Genomic DNA, 13,890 nt, shown 5'->3' with positions numbered 1-13,890 from the left:
GCCCTTCTTCCGCATGCGCAGTAACTGTGGTAAACACGCGGCCTCAACGAAAGGTCAAACGGTGGCGAGGAGGCGAGCGCGCAGTAGTAGCGGCGGTGAGGAGGCGGCGCACATGCGCAGTAGCGCGTGGCTGCGCTGAAAGGTCAGGCGGCGGCGACGGCTGCGGCCACCTGCTCCGCGCGTGACGTCAGTCGGTTTCGCGCATGCGCAGAACTCGCCATTCGGTTGCACGGCATATGCGAAGCTCGGCTCCGACCCTCATAGTGAAGCTTTTCGCTGCAATTTGGGCTGGATTAGGGTGCCCCAGGTGGCCATGGCATCGCAGATGGCAGTAGCCAACTTGGGGCATCATTTATCAAGACGTCAATCGGCAAGAGCAACCTATGCATCACTGCGCCAGGATTGGTATAAGGACTCCCAGAGGCCTATGAATATGAGCTATAGTATGTCCAATGGCTCATATATGAGCATTAACGCTATCGCATCATACCGTTAAGGCGGAGCTCAAGTGTACCCCCACCCAATTTCGTTATTACTGCGTGCAGGGTATCTTTGTGGCTGTCTAATTAGTGTGCTTTGTTGGGTATGTGTTCACTGCTTACAATAGCATTCTTATTACACTCTACTGAAGCGCTGCATGTGTTGTATACATGCAACATGCTTCTTTCCTTTCTTTTTCGTCCTGTTTTCAGTGTAGTTTTGTTTTATTAATCTTGGAACTATACTTAACTGTCTTGCTCATTTCTCTATTTTTGTTCACTATTTTGAGTAAACTTTGCGTGTATTATTAATCAACTATTCCCATTAAATAAGCCCGGCTTATTTACGCTAACTTGTTTCTTTATAACCTTTTGTCGGTGCTCGCCTATTATGTTCCATTGTTACAGCATTTCATCTGATACTATTTTCTATAAATGATCAATAATGTATTATTCATTCCCGCTATATAATGCCCTTTACCAAATGCTGTATAGTACAAGCGTCGTCATGTTATTCGATAGGCTGCTGAACTAAGACACAGAGCATCAAAGCCTGCTTTGGCCTTGCGAGCCTATTGCCATACACACAAAAAAAGCTCAAAATTCCTATATGATAAGGTGTCTAATTCGACTCCTTTTATACGTCCTTTGGAGAACAGCGGTACTTATTTCATGCCACAGCTGTTGTAGAAAGTTGCAAAGAGAGATACATCCGGACGCTTCTGGTATGTTAAGGGATCAGCCTAGCCTGCAGCATGGCTATGCTCTCCCAGAATGGGAAGAGCACTTCAATGTTCTATACCCCGGGCAGGAGCTTCGCGCTCTTTTTCTTTTTCCCTGGAGCTAATGCAGTCATATTCTTTGTCTTTCATCGCCTGTGCCTAAGTGCGGCAGAACCCTTCTGAGCTTTATCGTTCTCTTGGCAACAGGGTCTGAACATCGGAAAATTCATCACCTTGGCGCCCTTTTGAAAGCAAGGAATACACAAGACATGTTATCTTAGAGCCCTGTAGACGCCAGCTAGGTGTGTTTGAAATGCCAGTGAGTGCATGACACTTAAGTCTGAGTGCTTTCTTGAGAAGCGCGGCTTAAGGCCGGCAGCGATGAGTGTATCTCATAAAAGTCGCTGTTATGTTGGTAACCATTGTCAAATATTTCAAATAGGTCATCAAGGACAGCGTTTAAAGTGCCAAACTATTTTTTTTTTCGTATTAGCTAGCGGATATAACGTACTATCTGTTCGTACATGACTTAGATGCATTTAAGAATTAGTTTATCTGCGAACACTGCAGAAGCAGCGGCGTCGAGATGCCCTTGAGCGCACGTTCAGAAACGACCCAAACTTTAAACAATCGGAGTCTGTGAAAGTACCGAAAATAAAGACTCGTTTTCGATGACACGCATAATTTCAGCAGAATCCATAGCATCGATTACTTTTTTGCCACCGCCAACTTGAAATACATCATGGAGGAAACTATCCATCCGTGAAGGTTGGTTGGTTTGGTTGGTTTATGGGGTTTAACGTCCCAAAGCGACTAAGGCTATGAGAGACGCCGTAGTGGAGGGCTCCGGAAATTTCGACCACCTGGGGTTCTTTAACGTGCACTGACATCGCACAGTACACAGGCCTCTAGAATTTTGCCTCCATCGAACTTCGGCCTCCGCGACCGGGATCGAACCCGCGTCTTTCGGGTCAGCAGCCGTGCACCATAACCACTGAGCCACTGCGGCGGCCATCCGTGAAGGATGTGTTCGTCCATGCAAACAGGGAAAATGTGCGAAGCCGATATTTTCAGAGCATGCTTACCACGTCTTGCGTTGTGAGACTATACGCACATGCGTCCGCATGTGCCGCATTTGTCAATTCGAAGCGCACTTGCTTGATGTCGCAGGAAGCAAAACAACCCAGATCCAGCTATCGCTACCACCATGTGGTTTTAATTCGTCTAATTTTGTTACTAGAGAATATGAAATGCGCGACGCCAAGGACAATGCGATTGCGACGGTAGCGAGATAGATTGCAGTTCCGAATCGCTTAAGAGGAATTCATTTAGTTTTAATGGTGGAAGAATAATCCACACTCGTCCGCTGAATGCTGCTTCCTTCTCCAACGTCAAGCCTCCCTTTGATATTGTAGTACACGGTGGTATAAATGCTGCCCTCTAGGACTGTGAAATTTGTTATCATTCTCGTATTGACGTTGCTTGAATGCGAGAGCAAACGCCATCATGGAGGTAGTGGCTTGCTGAAATAAGGAGTACTCAGAACTGCATCTCTTAATCTCTTTTTATTGGCACGCTAAGAACTGACACAGGGCAGTATGGACATCAGTGTGCTAAATCGATATTCGCATTTGGGCTTGAAGCAAGAGGATCCGCCAGTGCACGAATGGCTGCAGCTTCCGTTGCTTATTTCATGGAAGTTGCTTAAGAGAGCATTGCGAAGCCTTTAAGTTCGCGCTGACAGGAAGCATTTCCATGGCGACGGCATATCACACAAAAGACTGCAGATTTCTATGCCACATCTGCGCGGGTTTGTCGTGGGTGGAAGTGTGCCCAGAGTGTGGGTGCGTGGTTGGAGGGTAGGGCCTTCGAGAGGGGGAAGGTGGGTTGTTGATGGTTGCTGCAGCTTCTGTATGGTTATAGTGGGTTGGTTCGTCGTGGGGGCGACTACTAGACGCTCAAAGCGGGTGGAGGGCAAAGGTTGAAGAGTAGTAGACGGAGGCCTCCTGGCGGGTTGTGGAGGTATGACACAGCAGACGGACAAATTTTTCACAAAGTGAGTACAGTGAAGCTCACGCATTAAAAAGCCACTTTCTCGTCAATGTTGTTGCGTTTTTCAGATGCTGTCGACACCTTTTTATGAAATTTTATGCAATGATGGGGCACCAGCTTGCCTAAAAACGCGCATCCAATGACTGATTCGACCGATGCGAGCGGCAGCTTAGGAGAAAAAGCATGCGGCGTACAGCGTGGGCAGCCGCCCAACTGGAGAACTGAGGAGGAAAGCGCAGCGTGGAGGAGACTGTCGCTGCTTCCCTTCATAATTCGAAAGTGCTGTCGTTCTTTCAACTCTGCCGCCACCGTGCAACCTCCTCGCTGCTTGCGCGCCCTTTCCGCGTGAATTCGTTTCAAGCCCGCTTTTCTGGAGGGCGATTGTCAGTCCCCCTCCATTGCGTTTAGAAGCGCGCAGAGCTTTCATCTCCCAAGCAATTTTTTTTTAACGTGTCGACATTTTTTTCTTAACGATGGCGTAGCGAGCATTCCGTGCTGTGCTTTGTGCGTGGTGCGCTACCGCTATATCGTTCTTTTGCGCGATTTCCAGCAGAAAGGGGCCGGAAAAAAGGCTTCAAAGCTTTCATTACAGCACAAAGAAAGCTTTGTGCCTTGAGCAAAAAGCAGTGGCTCCCACGCATTGGGGGAAGTAACTTTGCTCCGCCTAGAAACAGCGTTGTTGGCGATATAAGGCGGATTAATTATTGGTCTTGTTTACATCTCCGCGGACTCAACACTTTTTGTTCTTCCTACTTGATGCTTTTCTGTCCGTGTTTTTTTTTTATTGGGTAATTTTAAAATTAAATCAAACTGGAATGAAGAAGAAGATCCAGCACCGCCACCAACGACGACGAAGCGCTAGCGCCGCCCGCGAAAGGCTCGTGCTGGAGAACTGCCGCTTGTGTGCCGGTCTCTCGCCTCGCTGGTTCCTAGACGACTTGCGCCCGGGTCTTCGTTGCCGGCGCTTCAACGTGCCAATAAACCACTCTTCAAAACATTTTTTTTTTTGCTGGAGCGGGCTTATTTAATATTCGTTGACACCGCAGAGCAAAGTCGCGTTTTTGTATTTCGCCGCCGTCGATAAACGGCCGCCGCGGTCGTGATCCAATTCGCGACGTCAGAATCAACAGGCGAATGACAAACCCACTGAGGTACCTCGGCGGCTCAATAATGCGAAGGTTATGATTAGGTGTGCGAGTATACGCATGCAATGCACAAGCTACCTATCATCGTATATAAGATTTGCTTCATTATGATATAATGGCTGCTTCTTCCATCAGATTTCTTTGTGTTTTATTTAAAAATCTTCATTCCCACCTGTGCGTAGACGAATATTCAGCAAATCCGGCGTTTCGGTAGTGACAAACATGCGGCCGGCACTGCTTGATCGTGTTGGAAGTACAAGTAGTCCTATTCATTTCAGCGGAGAAACCACGCTTACATCAGGAAGCCATACATGGGAAAAGATACCGCACCAGAAATTTTTTGTGACACGAAAACATGCTGAATTAAATTACCTGCGTTGCATTCGCGCGGCAGACTAAGCAATGCGAAACATGAATTAACGCGTGCCAAAGGCAATACTAGGTCCTCTGTGCACCGTAAGACCTATTTCGACGATAGAAGGGTCTGAAGTGTGAAATTAGTTCTCCGAAAACCTCGTCTTACTTCAGTTCCTCCTATTCAGACAGCCTAAGAAAAAGCAATCCGCTCATAAACGTTACTTTCAGTATGCTGGTTTCTGTAATCGCCCTTTTCAAAGTATTTAATCCATTGATGCGTTTAACTGGCCCGAATACACGCCGACCACCAGAAACAAAAAAAAACGCACCGTGTGTAGCGCTCCATAGCAGCAGGCGGCAAAGAGAATCGAGGAGGAAAGCGAGGAGCGGAGGGCAGTGGTCGCTACATTCAAAATATCAAGGTCCTTAAAGGCAAACGCGCCTGCAGCGCCGCGCAACGGCGACGACGTGGTTTAAGAGCCACTGCCTCGCCGCGTGTCCTGGCTCATTGCTCTCCGATTCTTTGCTCGCCGAACACCGAGCTTACTGCGTCCCGTTCAACATGCCCATTGTTCTGTACAACATTGTCGGCAGTCCGCCCTGCGGCTTCATCCGGTCTCTGGCCAAGGAGATTGGTGTGGAGCTCAGAATCAAGGAAATTGACTTTGCTAACAAAGAACATCTTGGAGAAGACTTTCTCAAGGTGAGGATCACGACATAACATACCTTCTCTGGCAAAACTGCTTTCTACTGTCCTAGCGGCGGTCATCTAATTGGGTTTCTAAGACGGTTTATTAAGATGTACCACTAATTTATTCGCTCGACGGTTTGAGTTAGCAGCAGGTGCAGAAACTCCTGCAGCGGACGAACGCTCTCGAAATTTGAATATAACCTGAGCATTTTAAATTCCCCGGTGCGAAAATGAAACAAAAGAAAACAAAGCTGAATTTAAGAGATCAATATAGTCGGGCGAATTTGTTTTTATTTACTTTTTTTCGAACAAACGAGAGTTGGGCAACATTTGGACTAACTAACGGGCGCTGTAACGTTCCTTGTCATTGCCACTATAATCCCAGTGGAATTTAAGGCGTTGGCTCCGCTCTTTTGAACTAATTTGACACGCGTGCTGTTTAAATGTGCACTGTGTACATATGTACACATACATGTATATGATGAACGTGATTGTTCGCGTACGCCGCGGAATTGTTCTCAGTGACTGGTGCGTCAGCTCTGACACTTTATTTTATTTAGTATAAATGTGTCGTTGTAAATAGCTAGATGTATATTCCCTCCGCTATCTGTTCTCGCTGCCTCTACTTTCTGTGCTTCATCACCCTGTCCTCACCTGCGTTCCTATTATTTCCGCCGGCCACAGCACCGGTGCACAAAATATTACGTAGCAGTTGCCACGTCTGACACCCATCTTTTCTATCCATTTCGTTTTATTTTGAACTCAACCACTACCGCTGCGACCACCTCTCATGGGTGCATAATAATTGTTTACGGCATTTTTCGCAATACTGTATGAATAAATATATTTTTTACTTTTTCCTCGCTGATTCTAACAACAAAGTTCTCGACGCCGACATTCTCCGCAAAGCCTTCTGACAATTAAGCAGTATTTCGCTCCCTCGGTTCAATGAAACAAAGGCCTGCAACAGGGCGGGGAATTAGAAAGAGTTCGTGGTCGCCTTCGGGGATCGTAAGTGTAGCTTCTTTGAGTGCCGCCGTAGCGAGAGCATGTCAAGGAGTCAGAGCAGATACGTACATCTAGTCTTGGGTAGCAACGTCCCCGGTCAGACTAAATATAGTGGTGTCGTTCACAGTGCTGGCGCGTTCGTTGTTTTTTACCTCTCGAGGGCTTATGTATGACCATGGCATTCTTCCTTTGTCCAACGCTTATCCAGCTGAGCTAGGAACGTTCAAGTGCCTGATGTCACTGCACACTATCAGGATCTTGTTTACTGCAGCGCCTCAGAAGCGAGTCACGTTAACAGATAGATAAGCGTTTCGTCCTCTTGTAAATTTGTTTTTACTCATCTTTTAACAGCAGAGATACTGACACCTTTTGGCCGTCGCAGGCATTCATTCTGTTTTCATACAAGCGTGCGGCAGCCTTCAGCTCGCAGACATACTTGAAAGAGCGAGGCTATCTAGAGTAGCGTGGTATTAAAACGCCGAAAACCGTAAAACTGGCCCCTCCTCTTAGAGGACACCTGACAACAAGCATCGAGTCAGAAAAGAAGACTTCTGTCTGCAGAGAATAGATTTATAAACACACTTAATAAGTGAACAATGAAGAAATAGGTGCTAGGAACTGACAGATCTTGCTCAGTTTCTGCGAAATGGATAAGTATAATGCATCCTGTGATTCGCTCTCGCTGAAACAATTTGCTCTCTCTGAAGTCTTGAAAAAACAAACATGAGCTAAAGGTAAACCGTGTCCAACCGCATAAAAAAGAGCCTTTTCTGTATATCCTGTCTCAGCTGAGTTGAGCCACAGCCACTGTTTTTGTTGCAAACAGTAACGGAACCCATCTTGCGTTCTTTTATTGCAGGTGAACCCTTTCCACAAGGTACCAACCATTGACGACAATGGCTTCATTATTTATGAGAGGTACTGTACAAGAAGAAGTTGCGCATGGTGGATTCACTTTCACCTTACAGCACAATAACTATTTACTGCGTCGTATGGTTTCGCAGTCGCGAAGAAACTGTTCACTGCGATCTGAGAAACTGTTCACACGTCCCCTTTATTCGTATCGCGATACATCTATCTGCCTCTTCCGATTGCAACGGTATCGGCTACTGCGATTTTTTGGACTTGAAAGCAGCGTGGCTTTTTAGCGAATACCTTTGCAAAAAAGCAGTCTTCTATCATATAACTGTCCCCAAACTCAACAACACTGGAAACAATGGATGTGGACCAAAGTACAGTAGACACAGATTTGCAGGTCTAACAAATTTCAATTGTCTAAGAAAATCTAAGCACGTGTGAAAGAAAGCAAAGGCTCGTTTTCGCTGCTCATAAAATACAGCTGTTTTGTAACGACAAATTTTTGCTTAAACGTTGAACTAGCTTATCACATCGCATTGCAAGATTTTTACGATAACCAAATAACAAAGCTGGAAAAAGAAAATTGCACCTGTGTATTTTCCTTCGTGAGACTCCTGAGTTCATCTGCGGAACTAGACCGTAGGATACTTGCCTTACAATACTCTTCCGTCTGCTATACACACCTTGCACTCTATTTAGGATTTAGCATACACAGCTGTCTTTTCGCAGTTTGCGAAAGCTATCGTGTCCTCCGAGCAGAACATAGCATTAAACGCTGATGAGGTGCGCGAGCTACAGACTATAGACACCGTCAGATTTAAAAAAAAAAGAGGCACATTGCGGCAACTACGTCCACCCAAGTGATTGCAGCAGCAACCAGCGCCCCCAGTTTCTTTATTCCTGTACCCGTTTCCTGCAGCGCTTTTTGTGCTTACATATTCACTCGACAACGAGATCGACTGTGAATTATTTTGTGATGGAAGATATTATTCTTCCAGCAGGCCCCTTCATCTCCTTATCAATTTACTGCGTAAACAGAATATATGCACGTATGTAACCCCGACACTTTAATTTCACAGCTATCCTTAAAACTTAAAGCTGAGCTTCTTGTATTCGTTTCCAAGGCTGCATTTATGACAAAACTTTTTATTGGATCCTTGCAGCCAAGAGGATGGGCGGTGGTGGAGTGGGTAGAGCTTTTAAATAATGCACTTTCTATGTTGAAAAAGAAAAAAAGAAAGGAGAAGAGGCTACTCTGTATACTGACGCAGAATTTTAAGCTCAGGAAGCGCCATTACTTTCCCAATTCTTTCGTGCGCCGACCTTCCTTGAAAACGGTACTATTTGCGTGCCACATAAAATGTAAACGTGAGGGCACACATGCGAGAAATCGCGACGGCAAAACACGCGCAGCGAGTGCTTCCGAGCGGCATGTCGTTCTCGCGCAGAACGAATGACTTGCGGGGTCATTTTCGGAGGCTTACCGTTTGCAGCGAATTGGGAATACCAATGACGGGCTGCCGACTCAATGACATGGGGAGAGCATGTGCCGGAACCTCTTGGCTTCTACCAATGTCACACTTCCCTTACAAAAATGCTTCTTGAGACAGTGTTGAAGTTCTCATGAGCAGACTCAACACGCCATGTTGAATTTTTGTTGTGACCAGGATGGGCTAGTGTTGGTGAATTATTGAGGCCGAGTTGAAACTCATTGGAAAAGTGGCCACCGTGCTAGAGTTGAGCATTCTCAATGAAATTTCTGCTTTGCGTTCATGTTGAATTCATGTTGAAATTACGGGAGTGAATCAACACGTAATTAACACGTAAAAAAGGAAAAAAATCCCGGGAATGTATTCGCATTGCGCCAGATGGACCGACTACCAATGCAATTTTCGGCGGTATATATATATATAACAGTACTACCCACTAGGCTATAGAATGCACTGACTGAGAGTTCATCTTACGACCTTAAGTGCAACCTCGGCTTCGCCCTTATATAGTCCTACTCAGGGGTGTCCGGACCTGCGCAGGTTGTGGCCTGCCGATCAGCAAAGTTATGTCAGTTATTACTATTAATATTTATTTATTTTATGAGTAGCAGAAGTAATCAAGTTTACATGCAACGGTCTTTTATTGAACGACCTTGATTCATTCATAACAACATAGATAAAGCATTAATTAAGCGCCCTTTTTTATGAGAGCACATACGAATCCTCTAAAGTAGGTATGCCTGAATGAGCATATTGCACTACTAGCACTTTTTTCTATACAAGAAAATGACTTTGAGCGGTTTATGAGAGTTTTAACGGGTGCTGCATGCGTTCGTAATGTGTGTAATGAGATGAGGTTCTTTTTACACGACGCATGTCGAAATTATTTCATTTAGTTCGGCTTAGAAACGGCTGCTTTGAGATGATTCAACTTAAATTCCACAGAAATTGCTCAACAGTTAATCTCTTGACTACGCTCAACAAAAATTCTGTGTAGCAGGTGTTGAGTAGGCTCAACATACATTGAGTTCATGTTGGTTTCCAGTTGATTCAACAGGAGCTCAACAAGGCATCAACTGAAGCTCAAAAGTCATTTTTGTAAGGGTTCGTTGACGGCGGCGGAGCGGCTTATGCCACTCCAGTCAGAGGGACCTCGGCCGGTATTGCGTGGAGAGAGTTTTCATGTGATTGCAGCGCGCATTTCGACGCCGGTGCTGTATTGTGCGTTTTTCTGCCGTGGTGCCCGTGCATTAAGAACGCTACCATGACACCGCCATATGCTTTCCTGTAGCAAATAAAGGGACTTGCAATTAACAATGTCTCATGACTTATTGTTTTCATATTGACACCGACGATGCAGCAACGCCATCGCCTACTATTTGCTGCGAAAGTACGCTCCAGACTCCGAGCTGTACCCAACCTGCGTGAAGGGCCGCACACGGATCGACCAGGTGCTGGCCAGCGCATCCTGCAACATTCATCCTCACTTGGGAAACTTCTTCGTGAGTCCGCATTCTGCGTGTGTCTTTTCTTCTTTCTTTCAGTTTGTTCTCCTCTGTGACACTGACGCAGACAGGCAGCATGAACATGTCTTGTTTCCCTTCAGAACCCGCGCTGAACACTACTGCTGAAATGCAGGCAGTTGAATGTTTACCTGCAACTTCAGATAATCGCCGCAGTACACATGATAAATTTTTATGGTCTGTGCTACCTTTTAACATTTGGTTGTGTCAGTGGGTCATTGAGAGCGTTAGCTGTAGACATATCTCTTTTAGAACCATGGCATTCTTAGTTTTAGAATGCATTAGCTTTACGTTCTAGAGGGGCTTTACTGTCCAGCCCTATCTCTATACTACTTTTGAAAAATACCGAGAAGACGAACATATCCAGATTTTGTTCTTTTTTGAAATCCTTAGCTACGATCATCTAGCACAAGCGCTTATCAAGGTGTTCTATCTTTTTCAGCTCTAAGAGAAAACAACGAAAATGAAACAACGCGCGATATAATATAGAAGACATCGCAAAAGCGGACTATGAAATCGGCATGCTATCCTAAAATTAAGCATAGACGCTTGCGCTACAGGGTCTATGTTTGAAGACCGCACACTTGTAGAAACTTTACTTGAAGCGTGTAGCGCGCTCGTTTCAGGAAGTCAGTGATGCCGGCTGCACTTGAAATCGCTGCTGAAATGAATGGCGGGGCCTCTGCTCACCTATAAAAAAGAATTACTTTTTCAAACTAAAGAATAAAGATCAACGCAGCCGACCTGCACTGAGCGCCTAATAATTGCTACCTGCTCCTCCCACATCTTTCATCCCTAAAGCCTACGAATGTTTTACTAAATAACACAGAGGTATGTACATTTTTGTTCCGGAAATAGCTTTGAATAAAAAGAAAATAAGCATAAATGCGTCTTCTTTTCCTTGATGAGGCTAGGATTTCGTGCGGGTGGAAGTGTGTGCGTGCTTGAATTCTTTAAGTTCTTGAGCTATTCATGCAATATTTAAAACTGAAAGTTGTGAGTATACACACACAAATTTTCAGATGATTTTCACCACCAGCATATAAAGCGCGTCTGAAGGGGTTAAAGCGCAGTTTGAAATTCCGCACACAAGTAGGGTGACAAATAATCACCCAGCGATAATGCTGCTTGTGGGGCGCAACCGTGAGTTTACGAGAGTTTCAATTGTTATTTTACGGTTTTATTTTGGAACAAAGAAACGTTGCTCATTTTACTATGCAGGCATGTGTGTACAGATCACCACAACACTGTGAAATTTCATAAAATTGAACGTAGATGCTCTTCTAGATCTAATTGGTGCCGTGTTTGTGCATTGCCGATTCGGACGACATTTCCATTGGCATCAGTTTCAAATAATGCACAAACACGAATACGTGCCAAAAGTGAACCATCCGAATGAATTGGAGATTCTCTGCATATTAATCGACGTCACATTTAGGCCCGGGTATTATGTAATTGCTCTCACCAAACATTTATGCAGCGTCCCCGCTACACTGACAGCACCAAACCAACCGCAGAGGAAGTAACTGTCTTCGAGCAAAACGTGGTAAAGGGACTCGAGAATCTGATTGGCGAAGGAAAGTTCGCCGTTGGGGACAAGCTCACCATCGCCGACCTCTGCCTCATCGGTCACGTGGTTCTCGCTGTCGAGGTGAGTGTCGCAAATCCTAGAATCCCTCACTCCATTCATCGTCTCTCTGGATGTTGGCAAAGTCGTCCCGAACTCTCGTTTGCCGCCAGTAGTGGAGACACTTGAATAAAAAATTTGCTTTCGTCTATCTCAGTGGGGTATGGCTCTAACCTAGCTGGTCCTTCAATTCATAACAGCAAACCACGGCTGTTTTTAAACTTTCTACTATGACTGAAATAAAGTAGAGAGTAAAGACACGGATGAAGGAAAGACAAAAGCGATATCATCTAAAGCCCTCATTAATGGAGCACATTATACTGTTACATGGTGGCCAGCCGAACAATGGAACGGGTTGACTGATAGCAGTGAGATGATTTCATGGCTGCAGGCCTAACACGGGCGTTTCATACAGGGGCAATGGCAGCTGTCAGGGGACACCGAGCGATCGTCCTAATCGTGAATAGAACAATATACCCACTCGAAATGGTGATAGGCTTCAGAGGACGCTACAAAAGAAATGGAAATGTGGTGAAGTGCTGGCCGCCACGATGAAAAAGATGGGCAAATGAATCCTGGGGCGGGGGAGCAACGTCGAGTTCCGAGTTCGAGTCTGGCAGGTTGGGTCGCAGCAGGGCGATGTAGACCAGGAACGCATGGCGGACGACCACGGCTGATGCAAGACGCCGAAGCTCCAGACCAGGATGATGATAATTTCGCGCACCTGACACCAAATGATACGCGGCGGCCAGCCAAAGAATGTGACGAGATGACTGATGGCAATGAGATGATCCAACGGTTACTGACCTAATGCGAGCGCGCCGTCCCTCGCCACTACCAGCTTCATTTTCTTCGTGACATCATACATGGAAAGAGAGAACCGACACCAGAACTAAACATCTTGTGTCACACAGCTTTCCGCACAAATGGCACACAACTAAAGCCCATCACCACTTCCACACGGTTGTAGTACTACTAGGACGCAGTGTTTTTTCTTATCCTTTTTTTCTGTGCCCGTCGCCGCCGGCATGAAACCTTACCATTTTGTATTTGCCACTTGAGGCGCGGCGAGAGCCACGCTGAGGGTTATGAGTCCAGAACATTTGTGATAACTTTCGACAGTTATTATGATTTCTTGCTATTCCCTTCGGGAACGTACACTGAGTGGTTCAATGAAGGTGGTTCGATGTATGTTTATATGTCGTCTGTGTGTTTGTGTCTGTGCTGTGTGGGTGTTCTATTTGCAGATGTTTGTCAGTATTTCAGGTATCTAATCGCGGATATTGGTCGCCGTTTCCACTTTGAGAGCCGTCGCGAGGAATGTTAATCCTTAACCCGTCTTCAGTCGATCACGACTTGATGCTATCGCCGCCACTGAATAGTTTATTGCTTACGTTAACAAGTTCTCCCAAAAGGGAGAGTGATTTTGCGGTTTTGCGTGCCTGTCTTGTGGCCTGTTTTCCAGGCACCACTACAGGACATTATTTTATAATTTATAGCAGTTCTCATGCCTGCTTGCCTTTGAGTTGAAATCAACGCAAAATCTCATTTCATGTTCTTATATAATTTCTTGCAGAACGGTTCCATCGACAAAGCAAAGTTCCCGAAGCTAGCCAGCTACTACAAGCGAGTGAAGTCCGAGCTCCCATACTTCGATGAGATCTACGGCCCTGCCGTAGATTTTACCCAGCATATTTGGGCAAGGCTGAAGTAGACTCAGCGAGAGGCCTTCGTATTAAATTGGACTTCTTTTCTGGTGCACTGCATGTTAAACGGCGTGTGCTCATTGAACACTTTTCATGTGGGTACTCTATGTATGTAGTTGTACCTACGTTGAAACGCACACAACTTCTTTCCTGTTCTACGCGAGTTGACTGTGCGCTCCGACTTCCTTTTTGCACACAAATTTGGGAGTGGTTATGATACTGGATACTTCCC

At 45.6% G+C, this 13,890-nt stretch overlaps 1 protein-coding gene across 1 annotated transcript; it reads left to right on the top strand.

Moving 5' to 3' along the window:
* The first annotated feature begins 5,282 nt into the window (after nt 1–5,282).
* LOC149362277 (glutathione S-transferase 4-like) lies at nt 5,283–13,666 on the top strand. Its single transcript, XM_089572969.1, has 5 exons — nt 5,283–5,458; nt 7,314–7,372; nt 10,163–10,304; nt 11,806–11,976; nt 13,529–13,666. Exons 1-5 carry the CDS (start codon nt 5,318–5,320, stop codon nt 13,664–13,666), a joined length of 651 nt encoding a protein of 216 aa, XP_089429095.1. The 5' UTR covers nt 5,283–5,317.
* Nucleotides 13,667–13,890: the final 224 nt, after the last annotated feature.

The sequence above is a fragment of the Amblyomma mixtum genome, chromosome 2 (assembly GCF_055824585.1).
Source record: "Amblyomma mixtum isolate Tamu chromosome 2, ASM5582458v1, whole genome shotgun sequence".
NCBI classification, from domain to species: Eukaryota; Metazoa; Arthropoda; class Arachnida; order Ixodida; family Ixodidae; genus Amblyomma; species Amblyomma mixtum.
Note: the sequence above shows the minus strand (reverse complement) of the source record. Positions and strands in the feature narration are given on the sequence as shown.

Bases quoted from the DNA above. Each gene is read 5' to 3' on its own strand.
- LOC149362277 (XM_089572969.1), top strand. From the start codon at position 5,318: ATGCCCATTGTTCTGTACAACATTGTCGGCAGTCCGCCCTGCGGCTTC. The intron at 5,459-7,313 runs GTGAGGATCACG...CTTTTATTGCAG, and splicing joins TTGGAGAAGACTTTCTCAAG to GTGAACCCTTTCCACAAGGT. The intron at 10,305-11,805 runs GTGAGTCCGCAT...ACATTTATGCAG, and splicing joins CTCACTTGGGAAACTTCTTC to CGTCCCCGCTACACTGACAG.